We start from the raw sequence: 20,388 nt of genomic DNA on the forward strand, positions 1-20,388 counted from the left end.
ATATTGGTAGACTTTTTAATGATGGCTATTCTGACTGGTGTGAGGTGATTGTAGTTTTGATTTGCATTTCTCTAATAATTAATGATGTTGAGCATCTTTTCATGTGCCTGTTGGCCATCTGTATGTCTTCTTTGGAGAAATATCTAGTTAGATCTTCTGCCCAGTTTTTGATTGGGCTGCTTGTTTTTTTGTTATTGAGTTGTAGGAGCTGTTTGTGTATTTTGGAAATTAAGCCCTTGTCAGTCTCATCATCTGCAAATATTTTCTCCCAGTCCATAGCTTGTCTTTTTGTTCTGTTTATGTTTTCCTTTGCTGTGCAAAAACTTTTAAGTTTGTTTTGTTGTGTTTTAACTTGCACGAGTTCCATCCTCCACTCTCCAGATCCATGGTAGCTTTGAAAACTAACAGCCCCCAATTACAGTGAAAACCAGCAGCCTGCCAGCCTCTGGAAGGATCAGAACACGTTTGGAGATTTTTCAAAGCTCCATTACCAGAGAATTATCATGACTGGATCTGACCAGTGGTTCCCTGGAAACCCTGCTTTGAGGACTAACTTTATTTGACCTTAGAGCTCAGTGTGAAAAGCCTTCTTTGGGGGTGTTTGTCAAGAACAATTACAGGCAATTGTTTACATTTGCAGTGACCTGAGGCAGTGAATAATAGTGGGGGCAAACAATAGACCAGCCAAATAGTGTAAAAGGAAAAACTGGGTAATGAGATGTTCATAAGGGTTTGAAAAGTTGCTAGGAAGCTAAAAGTCCCCTAATGCCTAAGAATAAAAAAAGGAAAATAAAAACTTCTCCCAGTTTTCTCAGATTGATTCCGTGTATAGGCACTCCTTTATTGCATAGCCAGGCCAATTACAACTCTGCCTTCACCTTCACTTCCTGTTTGTGCTGAGCCTAGAGATCAGCCAGAGGTGAAAGCTCAGAATCTTCTCAGGCACCTTCTATCAGTCTTTCAGGTAGTATCCAAGACAGGTCAAAGCAGACAAACACAATTCTTTGCAAATAAGGTCTTCTCTGCTCCCTCTAGAACCAGGGACAAGGGTCCCATGCTGGGAATGAAAGCTTCTTTTCTCAAGACCGCTGCCAAGCTGAGGAAGGGTGTAGGTCAAGTACAAGTAAAAATGTTGCAATGCTTTCCTACCATTTTAAAGTTGACTTTTTCTTGATTCAGCCTTCTCTTGGTTGCTATAAACCTGTTTTCAACAATTCTGACTAAGTTGATTCTTATCACTTTTACTCGATTTTTCACTGTTTCTATTGAGGGGTAGGCCCCTGGAACTATCTACGCTGACATTTTTGCTAATGTCACCCCTTTAGTGAGGTAGGTCTGTTACCAATGAATTCTTTGTTTTTGTATAGCTCAAAATATGTTAATTTTTCTTCATCTTTGAAGGATAGTTTTGTTGGATATAGAATACTTCATTTGACAAGCTTTTTTCCTCTCAGCACTCGAATATATCCTCATACTGAGACAAGATGGAAGGAGGCAGGGCACAACCATTAAAAGAATGACATAGCCATTGAGAAGAATGGGATATGACAAAACATGGTTAGAACTGATTAGGTCCAAGATGGCAGAAGGTTCAACTTCCAGTAGAACTTGAGCCTCATTATATGCTCATTGTAATACATTAGCATGCTCAGTGACACACCCACAGGTGCCATGACAGTTCCAAGGCTGACCATAAAAGGCCAAAAAGTGGGCAGTGGCTCATGTCATGGAAATCCCTGCCTCTTCCCCAAAACAGTTGGAATAATCCTCCCACTTGTTAGTCTATGAAATTACCCAGCCCATAAAACTAACAACCCCATACCTCAGGGCCACTCTCACTTTCTTAGATGGCCTGCGTTCTGTCTGTTGAAGGTGTATCACTTTAGATAAACTCACTTTCACTTTACGATGGCTTGTTCTTGAATTCTTTCCTGCGTGAAGCCAGGGACCCTTTCTTGGCAGCCCATCCCAGGAACTCACCTGAGACCTGACCATCCTCTTATGCCCCATTTTCCTGCAATACTACTGCATCTGGCCTCCATGGTTTCCGATGAGAAATCAGCTGTTAATATTATTGAGGATGAAAAAATTGAACTTCATTAAAATTAAAAACTTTTGTGCACCAAATGAGATTATCAAAAGGTGAAAAGATAACCTTATAGAATAGAAGAAAATATTTGCAAATCATATACCTGATAAGTGTTTGGTATCCAGAATATATAAATAACTTTCATAACTCAACAACAAAAAGCAACTCTATTAAAAAATGGGCAAAAGACTTGAATAGACATTTCTCCAACATGAAAATTGTTCAACATCATTAGTCATTAGGAAAATGAAAATCAAAACCACAATGAGATACCACTTCACACCCACTAGGATGGCTAAAATTTTTTAAAAAAGAAAGAAAAAAATAACAAGTTCTGAGTTGGTAAGGATGTGCAGAAATTGGAACTTTTGTACATTGCTGTAGGGAGTATAAAATGGTTCAGTCATTGTGTAAAAACAGTTTGACAGTTCCTTGAAAAGTTAAAAACAGAACTCCATACAACCCAGCAATTCCATTCCTAACTATAGATTCAAACCAATTGTAGACAGGGGTTCAAACAAAAACCTGAGCACAGATCTTTACAGCAGTATTATTTATAATAGCCAAAAGATGGAAACAACCCAAATGTCCATCAACAGAGAAGTGGATAAACAAATTGTAATATATACATACAATGAAATGTTATTCAGCCATAAAAAGGAATGAAGTACTCATAAATGCTACAATGTGGGTGAATAGTTAAAAGCTAGCTAGGGCCTTCCCTGGCGGTGCAGTGGTTAAGAATCCACCTGCTGATGCAGGGACACGGGTTTGAGCCCTGGTGCAGGAAGATCCTACATGCCATGGATGCAACTAAGCCTGTGCACCACAACTACTGAAGCCCGCATGCCTAGAGCCCATGCTCCACAACAAGAGAAGCCACCACACTAAGAAGCCCGCGCACCGCAGCGAAAAGTAGACCCCCTCACCACAACTAGAGAAAAGCCTGAGCACAGCAACAAAGACCCAATGCATCCAAAAATAATAAATAAATTTATTTTTTAAAAAAATACTAGCAAACAGAATCCAACAGCACATTAAAAGGATCATACACCATGATCAAGTGGGGTTTATCCCAGGAATGCAAGGATTCTTCAATATATGCAAATCAATCAATGTGATACACCATATTAACAAATTGAAGGAGAAAAACCATGTGATCACCTCAATAGATGCAGAAAAAGCTTTTGACAAAATTCAACACCCATTTATGATAAAAGCCCTCCAGAAAGTAGGCATACAGGGAACTGACCTCAACATAATAAAGGCCATATATGACAAACGCGCAGCCAACATCATTCTCAATGGTGAAAAACTGAAAGCATTTCCCTTAAGATCAGGAACAAGACAAGGTTGTCCACTCTCACGACTATTATTCAACATAGTTTTGGAAGATTTAGCCACAGCAATCAGATACGAAAAAGAAATAAAAAGAATCCAAATCGGAAAAGAAGTAAAGTTGTCACTGTTTGCAGATGACATGATACTATACATAGAGAACCCTAAAGATGCTACCAGAAAACTACTAGAGCTAATCAATGAATTTGGTAAAGTAGCAGGATACAAAATTAATGCACAGAAATCTCTTGCATTCCTATACACTAATGATGAAAAATCTGAAAGACAAATTAAGGAAACACTCCCATTTACCACTGCAACAAAAAGAATAAAATACCTAGTAATAAACCTACCTAAGGAGACAAAAGACCTGTATGCAGAAAACTATAAGACACTGATTAAAGATGATACAAACAGATGGAGAGATATAGCATGTTCTTGAAATGGAAGAATCAACATTGTGAAAATGACTATAATAACCAAAGCAATCTACAGATGCAAAGCAATCCCTATCAAACTACCAATGGCATTTTTCACAGAACTAGAACAAAAAATTTCACAATTTGTATAAAAACACAAAAGACCCCAAATAGCCAAAGCAATCTTGAGAAAGAAAAACGGAGCTGGAGGAATCAGGCTCCTGGACTTCAGACTATACTACAAAGCTACAGTAATCAAGACAGTATGGTACTGGAACAAAAGCAGAAATATAGATCAATGGAACAGGATAAAAAGCCCAGAGATAAACCCACACACCTCTGGTCACCTTATTTTTGATAAAGGAGGCAAGAATATACAATGGAGAAAAGACAGCCTCTTCAATAAGTGGTGCTGGGAAAAATGGACAGCTACATGGAAAAGAATGAAATTAGAACACTCCCTAACACCATACACAAAAATAAACTCAAAATGGATTGAAGACCTAAATGGAAGGCCAGATACTATGAAACTCTTAGAGGAAAACATAGGCAGAACACTCAATGACATATATCACAGCAAGATCCTTTTTGACCCACCTCCTAGAGAAATGGAAATAAAAACCAAAATAAACAAATGGGACCTAATGAAACTTAAAAACTTCTGCACAGCAAAGGAGACCATAAACAAGACGAAAAGACAACCCTCAGAATGGGAGAAAATATTTGCAAATGAAGCAACTGACAAAGGATTAATCTCCAAAATTTACAAGCAGCTCATGCAGCTCAATAACAAAAAAACAAACAACCCAATCCAAAAATGGGCAGAAGACCTAAATAGACATTTCTCCAAAGAAGATATACAGATGGCCAACAAACACATGAAAGGATGCTCAACATCACTAATCATTAGAGAAATGCAAATCAAAACTACAATGAGGTATCACCTCACACGGGTCAGAATGGCCATCATCAAAATATGTACAAACAATAAATGCTGGAGAGGGTGTGGAGAAAAGGGAACCCTCTTGCACTGTTGGTGGGAATGTAAATTGATACAGCCACTATGGAGAACAATATGGAGGTTCCTTAAAAAACTAACAATAGAACTACCATATGACTCAGCAATCCCACTACTGGGCATATACCCTGAGAAAACTATAATTCAAAGAGTCATGTACCACAATGTTCATTGCAGCTCTATTTACAATAGCCAGGACATGGAAGCAACCTAAGTGTCCATCGACAGATGAATGGATAAAGATGTGGCACATATATACAATGGAATATTACTCAGCCATAAAAAGAAACAAAACTGAGTTATTTGTAGTGAGGTGGATGGACCTAGAGTCTGTCATACAGAGTGAAGTAAGTCAGAAAGAGAAAAACAAATACTGTATGCTAACACATATATATGGAATCTAAGAAAAAAAAAAAGTTCTGAAGAACCTAGTGGCAGGACAGGCATAAAGACACAGACGTAGAGAATGGACTTCAGGACAAGGGGAGGGGGAAGGGTAAGCTGGGACGAAGTCAGAGAGTGGCATGGACTTATATATACTACCAAATGTAAAATAGATAGCTAGTGGGAAGCAGCCGCACAGCACAGGGAGATCAGCTCAGTGCTTTGTGACCACCTAGAGGGGTGGGAGAGGGAGTGTGGGAGGGAGACGCAAGAGGGAGGAGATATGGGGATATATGTTTATGTATAGCTGATTCACTTTGTTATAAAGCAGAAACTAACACACCATTGTGAAGCAATTATACTCCAATAAAGATGTTTAAAAAAAGAAACCAATGTGATAGCACTTTACACCTATATGGATGGATATATTAAAAAGGCAGACAGTATCGAGTGTTGGCAAAAATGTGGAGAAATTGGAATCCTCATTCATTGGTAGTGGAAATGTAGAATAGTGCAGCCAACTTGGAAAGCATGAAGTTACAACATGACCCTGCAATTCCACTCTTATGTGTATACCCAAGATTATTTAAAACATCTGTCTACACAAAAACTTATTGAATGTTCATAGCAGCACTATCCACAATAATCAAAAAGTTAACCCAAATGTCCGTCAACACATGAATGGATAAACAAATTGTGGTGTATACATACAATGGAATATTATTCAGCCCTAACAATAAGGGGGGTGGGGAGTAACTCCTCAGTGAGTATGGGGTTTTCTTTTGGGGCGATGAATATGTGTTGAATGTTTTGATAGAGACAGTGTTTGCACAACCTTGTGAAAATACTAAATGCCCCTGAATTGTTTGCTTTAAAATGGTTTGTTTTGTGTGAATTTTATGTAATGTTGTATGAATTTTACCTCAACTTTAAAAGTAAGAAAATGAAATAAAATTGTAATGTGTCACCAAAACAATGAATAAATAGCCCTAAGCTTTAAAGAGAATATTGATGTTTAGGAACTTAAAATGGAATACTTTGTTTATCATAAACCACCACAAAAAAAGTGATCAGCAGTTTACGCTGTAAGTATCAAACAGCTCATTGAAAGAATGTATAAACAACTCTTGCAAATTAATGAAAAATAGGCAACATGGCAGAAAAATGGGAGAGTTGGACAAAAGTACAGATGAGTAACTCCTATCATGACATGGAGACTTACAATCTCAGATTCATAGCTCTAAAGGTATAGTAAAACATTCACAAGGGCAGTATAATTGCTATCGTAAGGAAGATAATGTTTAACCTGAAGTATTTTTAATACTGAGGTTCAGTAGCATGGAAATAACAAATAAAAATATAATCTTACCTCACTAACCTGTTCTTCACCTCTTTATTTTTATTATTTTCTCAAGTTCAGCAAGAAAAGCAGTTGTCATCATCACTCTCCTTCAGTACACTAATCATCCCTCAAAATAAAATGGTTATGGTTCAGGTAATTGTGGAAATAAAAAAAGAAGATGTGTATTAACTTTTCTCTTTGAAAAAATCTCATGCAGTTTTACATATCTATGGTGGGCTGGATAAATTTGTATATGGCAGGAAGAAAAGTGGCTTCCCATTTGCACAGCCCAACCAAAGAAAGAATGTAAATTCCTAAAGAATTTCATGCATAATAATGACAATAAGACATAGAGTACATTTCCAAAATCATGACAAAGGCAGTATACAAATGAAATGGTTTGATTCAGGAAAATTATTAACAACCCTAAATTAAGGAAATTAAATAACAAACCTCGTACCACATATCTATCCTATACTGTACTCTATACTTCAGCACTTTCCAAAGTAAAAATAATTATAGTTTTTAGGAATTCCAAGCAAGTATCATTAGAAACATAAAAGGCACGATACTCAGAAACAAGAGAATTCTTTCAAATGACCAATACTTAAAGCTTGTATAAACTGTTCACTTACTTTAGGTCAGCAAAATTCAAATTGCTTTACTAGAGCAGCCAACGAAGGGTCACATGGCAAGTTTTTCTATTTGGGAGAATGAAAACTAGTGATCTATATCAGAGTCCTGTGAATTGTTGACATTACTCCACCTGCAATTTCCTGAAACCCTAGGCCTGGGAAATATCCTTTCAGCTTAGTTCCTTAATGTCAGGGCTTCAGAAATGTGGCATCCACCAACTCTTGTGATTATTTCAAGTATGAAAAAAGAATTTAATAAATTATATGCTGGAATTCAAAGTTCGGCATTTGTGGGGAAATCTAATTTCTAAAAGGATGACTTGAAGAAATACTTTGATATTGAGCAATTTTTAAACCTGTTAACGTGAAAAGAATGTTTGTTTGGTAAAACAGCATCATCCTGATCACAGGTGGCCTTGGCCTGTAGCGGCTTGAAGCAGGATTTCGGTTTCCAGGCAGAGATTGAGGTCGGGCAATGGCAGTGAGAGCACTGAATCCTAGCCACCACACTGCCAGGGACCAGTGGCCAGTGACAAGTTCCTGGCCCGTCAGCTGTGTGGAAATGAATTTCCACATAGAGACGGAAAGTAGTGAAACAAGTAAAGTGTTTATTAGGAGGAAAAGAGTACAGTACATGTGGATAGACACACAGGTGGGCTCAGAGAGAGAGTCGCTCCCTCGTGGTAGTTTGTATCACTTTTATGGGGCATTTCTTCTGGGTTTCCTTAGACCAATCATCTTGCTTTGCCTGGTTCTGAGTCTGTATTTGGTTTATCTCAGGGTCCTCCCATGTGTGCGTGCGCATCTCTTAGCCAAGTTGGATTCTGGTGAAGAGGCCTATAGGTAGTTGACATCACTTACTATGGGGTGGCCCCCCCTCCCTTTTTGACCTCCATGGAGCCTTTCTGTGCATGTATAGTCGAGAAGGTCTCCTTGACTTCAAGAATGAGGAACATGTGGTCTTTTATCTCTTATCTGAGCAGGGCCCAACCTCCTCCATCATCCTGCTTTTATGGGGTTCCTGCTATTATGGAGTTCCTGTCCACAGGGGAGAAACTGTTCAGCCTGGGACCCAACTACCTCCTGCCTCAATCCCTGAAACAACTTGAAGCCTCAAAACAAACACCATCATTTTATTTTTACTTTAAAATGAAGTAAAATATTAATAATGGTTTAGAGTTGTATAATACAAAATGAGAATAAAAACAAATTTAGGTCACTTCTGAAAGTTGAAAGCCAACCTCTCTGTCTCTATACACACACACACTTTGTATATAAATATAAAATGTGACACAATTTTTCATAATAGAAGAAAAATTGGTGAGAATACATCTGTTAGAGGATTATCAATATTGAGTATTTCCATAAGAATCTAATCAAACCAAGGCTTCTTTGACACAGAATTAATTTTTTGTTCTGGTAGGAAAGAATATCACTAGGATTAGAAAGCAAATATGATGTCCCATAAATTATTAATAGTTCATGAGTAAATAAATATATGTAATAAATTTCATGAAGACACCATTAACAATACCATACAATCAGCCTAGTATGGTGTTCGTCATAAAGTTCCTTGCAAAAACATTGTTAAAGTTTATTAGCCATTATAGTCAACCACAGTGTGTGAACTTTGCATTTCTGAAAATATCCACAGGGTACCCATATCCTCAGTAATTAACCTCAGTGCAGGTTATGTCCTAATTGGGGGTGGCTTCCAGCATGAACTGAGAGCAGAGGCTCACCCCATGGAGCCAGCTTGGGGCTTGCCAGCTTGGCATCTGTAAACCCAGCACACTTCCATCATCCCCGAAATGGCTGCCAGCTTCCCTTGTGCTCTCTGGTCAGGGAGAATAAAAACCTTGAGATGCAATGGACTTCAGAGCTCCTCTAGCTCAGCACCTTGTTCAGGAAACTAAAAACAGGCCAAGATATTTTGGCAATTCGAAATTCACCTCTTCCAATTTCCCCTTGAGGATAGCCATCGTAATTTCAAAAAGTGGCGAATATGATCATTTATTTATGGTATTATATACCTGAAGAGGAATCTGTCCTTTTGTTTCTTCTGCAGTAGTGGACTCTCACTTTTCCAACTCCATCCTGAAATCACATCTGTGAAACCCTTCAGAGAAAAATTTGTAAAATGTTAGCCAACAAAGAAGGTATTACAGTAATTCACTTCTCATTGTAGTAATACTTCCAATCTGAAATCAGTTCTAAGAGGTTTCACAGGAGAACCATTAAACTGCTACCAGTCAGTTGTTCATTGGGCATTTCTATGAAGTCGAATTTCTAGGAATTGGAGATGCGGTGAAATGAACTATGGTACTACAGCTATCATTATCTCATGACCGTTATAAATAAAATCAACTTAAATGTGCCTTTACTAGTGTGAAATGTAGAAAAGTTGGCATTTTAAACGAAAGTATGTAACTTTCTGACAACAGTAATATCTGACTAAACAAAGTGCTCTATTTCCAGACCATACCAAATGCAAGGTTTACATCTTATTGCTGGAGTAGAAGGAATGAGCATCTTTATTATCATCTCTCATTCTTATGGGAGAAGGCAGGTCTCTAGTCGACCTTTTCTCCTCCCCCCCATCTCAGGATCAAAAATTAAGTTTCCCTGTAGTTGTCACTGTCAATGCTGGAGAGAGTCATTTCAGTAAAATATAATCTTATTTTATTAAATGTTGAAAAAAGTAGCCCTGTGAAGAGAGCCAGAATCCATTCCACAAAATTTCTGCTTCTTCTGGTCTACTCATGAATTTCTTCCCTTGCCCAAGTAAGTCAAGAAATTCTTATGAAATTGCCCTGACACTAACAGAAGGAAAACTGGAAAATTCACAAATATGTGCACACTAACAACACACTCTTAAACAACGAACGGGCCAAAGAAAAGATCGCAAGAGAAGTTAGAAAATACCTTAAGACAAATGAAAACAAAAACATAAACATGCTATACCAAAACTTAATGGGATGCAGTGAGATAAGTTCAGAGGGAAATTTATAGCTTTAAATGCCTACATTAAAAAATATCTCAAATCAGTCACCTAACTTTGCACCTTAAAGCACTAGAAAAAGAAGAGCAAACTAAACACAGAACTAGTAGAAGGAAGGAAATAATAAATATTAGAGTGGAGATAAATAGAGAATAGAAAAACAAGAGGGAAAATAAATGAACCAAATTTATTTTAAAAGAGCAACAGAATTGACAAACCTTTAGCTAGAGTGACCAAAAAAGAGAAAAACTCAAATTACTAAAATCAGAAATGAAAGTGAGGAAATTACTACAGACCTTAGTACTAACGATAGCACTGAATTGTACTCTTAAAAATGGTTAACATGATGAATTTCATTTCATGTAAATTTTACCTTAGTAAAAAAGCCTGTATTTGCGTGGATTCATACCTGGACTCTCTGTTCTGTTCCATTGATCTACGTGTCTATCATCTCACCATTACCACACTGTCTTAATAACTGTGACTTTATAGTAAGTCTTAAAGTCAAATTTCTTTTCTTTTCAAATTTATTTTGGCTACTCTCATTCTTATGACTTTCTATAAAGAGTTTAAAGTTAACTTGTCAATATATACAGTGAGTGATGCTGGGATTTTTATTGGAATTGTGTTAGTCTATAGATCATTTTCTAAAGAATTGACATTTTAACTATATTGAGTCTTTCAGTCCATGAGCATGATATACCTCTCCATTTATTTAGATTTTTTAGACATCCTTTGATTTCTTTCATTAGCTTTTTTTAGTTTTAACTGTACAGCTCCTGCACGTTTGTTAGATTTATATCAAAGTATTTCCTTTTTTTAAAAGAAGCTATTGTAAATGGTATTTAAAAAACAGATTTGGTTTCCTATTTTTCATTAATATTATATAAATTACATTTTAATTTTTGTGCATTGACTTTTTATTATGCAACTTTGCTACAGTCACTTATTCATTCCAGTAGCTTTTAAAATAGATTCTGGAGATTTCTACTTTAACAATCATGTCATCCTTTCCAATCTCTATGCTTTTTTCCCCTTGCTTTATTGCACTGGCTTGTCAACCAACCTATGGTGTTGAATAGGAGTGGTAAAAATATATATCTTTGCTTTGTTCTTGATCCTGGGGTAAAACATTAAATCTTTCACTACTAAGTATGATGTTAGCTATAGAATCTTTTTGTAGATGTTTTCTATTCCTAATTTACTAGAGTTTTAATGTTGAATGGATGTTGAATTTTTCAAGTTCTTTTTCTGTATCAATTGATATAATCATGTGGTTTTAATTATTTTAGTCCAGGGGTCAGCATACTGTGACTCACAGGCCAAACCCTGCCCTTTGACTATTTCTTTAGAGGCCACAAGCCAAAAAATGATTTTTTCATATGTTTAAAGTATTGTAAAAAGAAGAAGAATATGCTATAAAAACTGTATGTCACTCACAAAGCCTAAACTATTTACTATCTGGTTCTTTACTGAAAAACAATTGCCAAATCATCCTTTAGTTGATTAATATAGTGGATTGCATCAATGATCTCTGTCTGTTTAACTAGCTTTGCATCACAAGAAAACCCCCACTTGATTGTGATGTATTATTCCTTTTATAAATTTCTGGATTTAATTTGCTATAATTTTATTAGAAAATTTTATGTCTATTTTCATAAGGGATATTGATTTGTAACTTTCTTACAAGGCCTTTTAAGGCTAATACTAGCCTCAGAAATGAGTTAGGAATCTCTCCTTTTCTATTTTTTAATTTGAAAATATTTTCTTAAGAAGCTCTATTTATTTTATATTCACAGAAAAATTGAGGAGACAGTATAAAAGTTACCCCCTGCCCCAACATACACACAGCTTCCCCCACTACCAATGTCTCATACCAGAGAGTACATTTGCAGGTTATTTGATAATCAACCTACATTGACACATCATTATCACCAAAAGTTCATCAAGGTTCACCCTGTGGGTTTTGACAAATGCATAATGACATGTATCACCATTATAGTATCATACAGAACAGCTACACTGCCCCAGAAATCCTCTGTGCTCCACAAATTTATTTATTCCTCCCTCCTTCTGAACCCCTGGAAACCACTGTTCTTTTTTACTGTCTGCATAATTTTACCTTATCTAGAATTTCATATATTGGAACCATACAGTGCGTAGCTATTTCAGATTGTCTTCTTTCACTTAGTAATAGGCATTTAAGTTTCTTCTATGTCTTTTCATGGCTTGAAAGCTCATTTCTTTTTAGTGCTAAATAATATTCCATTGCCTGGATGTTTCACAGTTTATTTATTTATTCACCTAATGAAGGACAACTTGGTTGCTTTTAAGTTTTTGCAATTATGAATAAAGATGCTATAAACATCCATGTGCAGGTTCATAACTTTTCAATTCCTTTGGGTAAATGCCAAGTAGTGCAACTGCTGGATCATATGGTAGGAGTATGTTTAGTTTTGTAAGAAAGTGCTTAACTGTCTTCCAAAGTGGTGGTAACATTTTGCATTCCCACTAGCAATGAATGAGAGTTCCTCTTGCTCCACATCCTTGTCAGCATTTGGTGTTGTCAGTGTTACAGATTTTGGCCATTCTGATAGGTGTGTAGTGGTATCTTACTATTGGTTTAATTTGCAATTTCCTAATGACATATAATGTTGAGCATTTTTTGCATGCTATTTTGTCATCTGTTTATCTTCCTCAATGATGTATCTGTTCAGGTTTTTTGCCCATGTTTAAATCAGGATGTTCATTTTCTTATTATTTAATTTTAAGAGTTCTTTGTATATTGTGAATTACAGTCCTTCATTGGATAAATCTTATGCAAATATTTTCTCGCAGTCTGTGGCTGTTTTCTTATTCTCTTGACAGTGTCTTTCACAGAGCAGAAGGTTTTTCTTTTTTTTAATTTTTATGAGTCCACCTTATCAATTATTTCTTTCACAGACCATACCTTTGGTGTTGTATCTAAAAAGTTATCACCATACCAAAAGCCATCTAGAATTTTTCTGTGTTAACTCCTAGGAGTTTTATAATTTTGCATTTTATATTAAGGTCTATCATCCATTTTCAGTTAATATTTTTGAAAGGTCTGTCTCTAGATTCTTATGTTTTTTAATATGTGGCTGTCTAGTTGTTCCAGCACCATTTGTTGAAGAGAGTGTCTTTTCTCCATTTTACCATTGTATTTCATCAAGATCAGTGATACTTTCACAGAAATATAGTGATATTTATGTGAGTCTCTTTCTGGGCTCTATATTCTGTTCCAATGGTCTATTTAACTGTTCTATCATCAACACCACACTTGGTTACTATAGCTTTATTGTAAGTCTTGAAGTCAGGCAGTGTCAGTCCTTCTGCTTTGTTCTTCTCCTTCAATACTGGCTATTCTGGGTCTTTTGCCACTCCAGATATACTTTAGAATCACTTAGTTGACATCCACAAAATAACATGCTGGCATTTTAATAGGGATTGCGTTGAATCTATAAATCAAGTTACGAAGAACCAACATCTTGACAAAATTGAGTTTTCCCATCCATGAACATGAAATATCTCTATACTTATTTAGTTCTTTTTTTAATTTGTTTCATCAGAATTTTGTAGTTTTCCTCATATAGATCTTGTATGTATTTTGTTAGATTTACACCTAAGTATTTGTGTTAATGTAAATGGCAATATGTTTTTAATTTAAAATTCTACTTGTTTATTGCTGGGATAAGGAAAGTGTTAACCTTTTGTACATTAACCTTACATCTTTCAAATTTGCTGTAATAACTTATTAGTTCCAGAAATTTTGTTGTTAATTCTTTTGAGTTTTCTATATAGACAATCATGTCATCCATGAACAAAGATAGTTTTATTTCTTCTTTTACACTCTGTATAACTTTTATTTCCCTTTTTTGGTATTATTGAGTTATCTAGAACTTCTGGTATGATGTTGAAAAGGAGTGGTGAGAGAGGACATCTGCCTTGTTCCTGCTTTTAGTGGAAAAGCTTAGTTTCTCATCATTAAGTATAATGTTAGCTATCGATTTTGTATAGATGGTCTTTATCAATTTGAGAGAGTTCCCCTCTATTCCTAGTTTGCTAAGAGTTTTTATCAAGAATGAGTATTGGATTTTGTCAAATACTTTTTCTGTATCTATTGATATGATCATGTGATTTTTCTTCTTTAGACTGTTGATGTGATAGATTACATTAATGGATTTCCAAATGATAAACCAGCCTTGCACACCTGGGATAAATCTCACATGGTCATGGTGTATAATTCTTTTCATACATTTTTGGTTTTGATTTGCTAATGTTTTGCTGAGGATTTTTGCATTTGTGTTCATGAGAGATATTGGTCTGTAGTTTTCTTTTAAAGACTATCTGGTTTTGGTTTTAGGGTAATGCTGCCCTCATATAATGAGTTAGGAGGTTTCCCCTCTGTGTCTATCTTCTGGAAGAGATTGTATAAAATTGGCATAATTTCTTCCTTAAATGTTTGAATTCACCAGTGAACCTATCTGAGCCTGCTGCTTTCTGTTTTGGAAGGTTATTAATTGTTGATTCAATTTATTTAATAGATACAGGCCTATTCAGCATCTCTTTCTTCTTGTGTGAGTTTTGGCAGATGTGTCTTTCAAGGAATTACTCCATTTAATCTCGGTTATCAAATTTGTGGCCATAGTGTTGTTCATAGTATTCCTTGATTATCCTTCTACTATCCATGGGCTCTGTAGTAATGTCCCTCCTTTATTTTGGATGTTACTAATTTGTATTTTCTCTCTTTTTTTCTTAGTTAGCCTGGCTAGAGGCTCATCAGCTCTATTGATCTTTTCAAAGAACTAGTTTGTTTTTTTTTAATTGAAGTATAATTGACCTACAACACTATGTTAGTTCCAGGTGTACAACATAGTGATTCAATATTTCTATACATTAGAAAATGTTACTATGATAAATCTAGTTACAATACATTACTATACAAAGAGATTACAATATTACTGATTATATTCCACATGCTGTACATTTCATCCTCACGACTCATTTATATTGCAGCTGGAAGTTTACACCTCTTAATCTCCTTCACCTATTTCACTCAACCCCCCACCCCCTACCTTATGGCAACCACTATTTCTTCTCTGTATCTAAGAGACTGTTTCTATTTTGTTCATTTGTTCATTTGCTTTGTTTTTTACATTCCACATATAAGTTAAAATTATACATCATTTTTCTTTCTCTGCCTGACTTATTTCACTTAGCATAATAACCTCTAGGTCAATCCATGTTGTCACATCGAAATCACAAAAGATCTCATTCTTTTTTACGGCTAATATTCCACTGTGTATAATATACCACATCTTTATCCATTTATCTATCAATGGACACTTAGGTTGTTTCCATATCTTGCCTCTTGTAAGTAGTGCTGCAATAAACATAGGGATGCATATATTTTTTCTAATTAATGTTTTTGTTTTCTTTGGAAAAATACCCCAAGTGGAATTGCTGGATCATATAGTAGTTCTATTTTTAACTTTTTGAGGAACCTCCATATTGTTTTCCATAGTGGCTACACCAATTTGTACCACCAACAGTGCACAAGGGTTCCCTTTTCTCTACATCCTTACCAACACTTGTTATTTCTTGTCTTTTTGTAATAGCCATTCTGACAGGTGTGAGGTGATATCTCATTGTGGTTTTAATTTGCATTCCCCTGATATTTAGTAATGCTGAACATCTTTTCATATGTCTGTTGGCCATATGTATGTCTTTGGAAAAATGTCTATTTAGGTCCTCTGCAAATTTTTCAATTGGTATTGAGTTATATGAGTTCTTTTGGGTTATATGAGTTCTTTGTATATTTTGGATATTAACCCCTTATTGGATATCATTTGCAAATACCTTCTCCTATTCAGCATGCTGTTTTTTCATTTTGTTAAAAGTTTCCTTTGCTATACAAAAGCTTTTTGGTTTGATGTAGTCCCATTTGTTTATTTTTGCTTTTGTTTCCCTTGCCTGAAGACACATATCCAAAACAATATTGCTAAGACCAATGTCAAAGAGTGTACTGACTATGTTTTTCTAGATGTTTTGTTTTCAGGTCTTACGTTTAAGGCTTTAATCCATTTTGAGTTTTTTGGTTTTATTTTTTTTAATGGTGTGAGAAAGTACTCCAGTTTGATTCTTTTTCATGGAGCTGTCCAGTTTACCCAACACCAATAAGTGAAGACACTATGTTTTCCCCATTGTATATTCTTGCCTACTTTGGCATAGAGGAATTGCCCATATAAGTGTGGGTTTAATTCTGGGCTCTCTATTCTGTTCTAACGATTTATGTGTCTATTTTTGTGCCAGTACCATACTGTTTTGATGACTGTAGCTTTTTAGTATAGTTTAATATCAGGGAGCATGATACCTCCAGCTTTGTTCTTCTTTGTCAAGATTGTTTTGATTATTCTGTGTCTTCTGTGTTTTCATACACATTTTAGAATAATTTATTGCAGTTCTGTGAAAAATGCTGTTGGTATTTTGAAAGGGATTGCACTGAATCTGCAGATTGCCTTGGGTAGTATGGTCATTTTTACCAATATTAATTCTTCCAATTCATGAACACAGTGTATCTTTCTACACAAAAGACCCAAATAGTCAAAACAACCTTGATAAGAAAACAAAGTTGGAGGTATCATGGTCCCTGATTTCAAACTATACTAAACAGCTATCATCATCAAAATAGCATGGTAAAGATGGATCTTTTCAATAAGTGGTGCTGGGTAAATTGAATATCCATATGAAAAAATAAATGTGACCTGACACTTACCTCATACCATACATAAAAATCAATTCCATATGGATTGCATACCTAAATGTGAAGAAAAAACAATTAGGCTTCTAGAAGAAAATATATGAGAACCACTTCATGACACACATCCAAAAGCTGAAATCTAAAACATGGAATAAGCAAGTGTTGGTATGAATGTGGAACAACAGCAAATCTCATACACTCTTACTGGGAGCATAAATTGGTCCAACCACTTTGGAATACTGTTTGGCAGAGTCTACCAAAGCCAAACACATGCATATCCTATGACCCAGCAATTCTGCTCCTAGGTATATATCTATCAGAAATATGCACATTTATTTACCAAAAGACATGTACTAGAATATTCATAGCACTAATCATAATAGTCCCAAGCTGGAAACTAAATACCTGTTAAAACTGGTGTGGATAAATAAGTTGAGACACAGTAAAGTACTATGCAGCAATGAGAATCAATTACCTATAACTACATGTAGTATGGATGAATCTGACAAACACAATACAAAGGAAAATAAAACTACAGTTGACCGTTGAACAACATGGGAGTTAACCCATGTATAACTTATAGTCAACTCTCCATATCCCTGGTTCCTCTGCATCTGCAGATTCAACCAACCACTGACTGTGTAGTACTATACTATTTACTATTGAAAAACAGCCACATATAAGTGAACCCACAGTTCAAAGCAGTGCTGTTCAAGCGTCAACTATATAATATACCACATAACATACTTTATGATTTCACGCATGCAAAGTACCAAAAAAAGCAACATTAATCTATGTTCTCAGATGTCAGGATAGTGGTTACTCAGAGAAGTTTGAGATTACAAGGAAGCTGAGAGGGCTTTGGGGGTCCTGGCATTGTTCTCTTTCTTGATTAGAATGCTGATATCATGAGTATGACCAGATAGTGATATTTCTTTGGGCTTTATGCATGCAATATTGCACTTTTCTGTATGTACACTATTTGTCAATAGAAAGTTTAAAAAATGTTTTCACATCATGGATGTGTCATAATGTATTCAAACATTTCCGTACTTATTGGTCATTCAATTTGTTTCAGCTTTTTTCTTCTACAAATAATGTAAAATAAACATCTCCATACATATTTTATACATATTGGTCCCTTTTTTTTTTTAAACATCTTCATTGGAGTATAATTGCTTTACAGTGGTGTGTTAGTTTCTGCTTTATAACAAAGTGAATCAGTTATAAACATATATATGTCCCCATATATCTTCCCTCTTGCATCTCCCTCCCTCCAACCTTCCCTATCCCACCCCTCTAGGTGGTCACAAAGCACCGAGCTGATCTCCCTGTGCTATGCGGCTGCTTCCCACTAGCTATCTATTTTACATTTGGTAGTGTATATATGTCCATGCCACTCTCTCACTTTGTCCCAGCTTACCCTCCCCCCTCCCCGTATCCTCAAGTCCATTCTCTAGTAGGTCTGTGTCTTTATTCCCTTTTAAAGAAATACATTCTTCGTATATTAAGTGGTTTAAGTCTCCACACTAATATACAATATATGTGACATTTCTTCCAGAAAAGCTGTAAAAACTCAGATTTTCATTTTCACTAGCAATGTTTATATTTTCCTCTTATATGCTCATTAGAATTTTTCATGTCTTTTTTCAGTGTGTATATTGAGTTCCTATCCTCATTTATAATAGATAAAGTCATTTTGCTTTCCTATATGTTGCAAATACTTTTCCTAATATAGGTACTCTACATTGAATTTGTTTATAGTAGACTTCTGATAAAATTTATGGTGATTTAAAATATGTCCACAAATACTCTGACATCATTCCCTTGAAAAGATGGAGTTTAATTCCTCTATCTTCATCATGGACTGGACTTTAATGACTTCCTTTTAATGAATAGAATGTGGCAAAGTGACAGTGTTTGACTTCTGATAGTAGGTTATGAAAGGCATTGCCCTCTTCTCTTTCTCTCTTGAATCATTCACTCTGGAGGAAGTCAGCTGTCATGTGGTAAGGAAACTCAAGCAGCCCTGTGAAGTGGCCCACATGGTAAGGAGCTGAGGCCCCCAACCAACAGACATGTGTGTGAACTTTCATGGAAGTGGATCCTCCGGCCCCAGTCAAGCCATATGACTACAGCCCTGGCCAATGGCTTGACCCCAAGGCCACCCGGCTAAGATACTCACAAAGGCCTGGCCTTCAGAAAATATGTGAGATAATAAGTATTTGCCTACTTAAACTGTTGAATTTTGTGGTAAATCTTTTTACAACATATAAGTAATATATAATTTAAAATTTTGTATTGTTAAACACAATGTATGTGCAAAAGCAAACAAAACATAGATGTACAATTTAACAAAGTATTATAAAGCAAACACTAATGTAATTACTACCCAGCTTAAGAAATTAAAAATTGCAGGTCCCCTAAAAGAATATGAGTGTTCTTTCATGATCAAAACCCTCTTGCTCCAGTTTATGTGCAATCACAATCTTGATTGTCATAGTGATCATTTCTCTGCTTTGCTTTATGATTTTATCTCCTATGTTTACATCTCTAAACAATACAAGTTAGTTTTGCTTATTTCTGAGTTGCATATAAATGGAATCTATGGAATCATAGATTTAGTTTTTTATGCCTTCTTCTGTTCAACCTTTTGTAAGATTCATCAATGTTGTTGTATGGAGCTCTAGTTTGTTTACTTGCATTTCTGTAGAATATTTCCATTGTATGACTCTACTGCAGCATATTTATCCATTTTACTATTTATGAATACTTGGGTTGTTTCTAATTTGGGACTACTATGCTTGCTTTTATGAACAATCTTGTTCATACTGTAATGGTTCATGTGCGCATGAGCTTCTCAAAGTTATATATTCCTAGGGGTGGTGATAGGAATATCACCACTTTACCATTTAATAACAACTTGTTTTCCAAAGGGACGGATTAATATGCACTGCGTCCAGTGCTGAATGAGTTCTTGTTGTGACATATCCTCAACAACACTCATAACTCTAAAGGTTTTTAATGTTTGCCAGTCTGAGGGGATAGAGTGGTAGCTCAGCATAGTTTAATATGCACTTCCTTGAATAATAATGATTTTAAGTAAATTTTCATATCTTTTTGGCCATTTTTATTTTCTCTATTATGAAGCACCACCTATTTTCTATATGTTGCCTGCCTTCCTATTGAATCAAAGAGATTTAAAATTATATGTTTAAATTTAAAAATATATATATCTATATACATTTTAATCCTTTATTGTTTATATCTTTAGAAAATATTCTCTGACACTCATTACTTTATCTTTCAACTTTTAAATAGTGTTTTAATGTACAGAACTTTTACATTTTAATGTAGTTCAATTATAAATCTATTCCTCAT

The 20,388-nt window shown here is 35.4% G+C and overlaps 1 protein-coding gene across 1 annotated transcript in view; it reads right to left on the reverse strand.

Annotated features, from left to right (window-relative positions):
* Positions 1 to 20,388, reverse strand: part of LOC102997649 (V-type proton ATPase subunit B, brain isoform-like) — a 57,366-nt gene that overhangs the window by 22,723 nt on the left and 14,255 nt on the right. Inside the window, 4 exon segments of the mRNA XM_057547839.1 lie at positions 1,981 to 2,062; positions 6,618 to 6,707; positions 9,259 to 9,344; positions 17,023 to 17,064. Coding sequence (XP_057403822.1) covers positions 1,981 to 2,010 — 30 coding nt within the window. The 5' untranslated portion in view covers positions 2,011 to 2,062; positions 6,618 to 6,707; positions 9,259 to 9,344; positions 17,023 to 17,064.

Source organism: Balaenoptera acutorostrata, chromosome 6 (genome assembly GCF_949987535.1).
Source record: "Balaenoptera acutorostrata chromosome 6, mBalAcu1.1, whole genome shotgun sequence".
NCBI lineage: Eukaryota > Metazoa > Chordata > Mammalia > Artiodactyla > Balaenopteridae > Balaenoptera > Balaenoptera acutorostrata.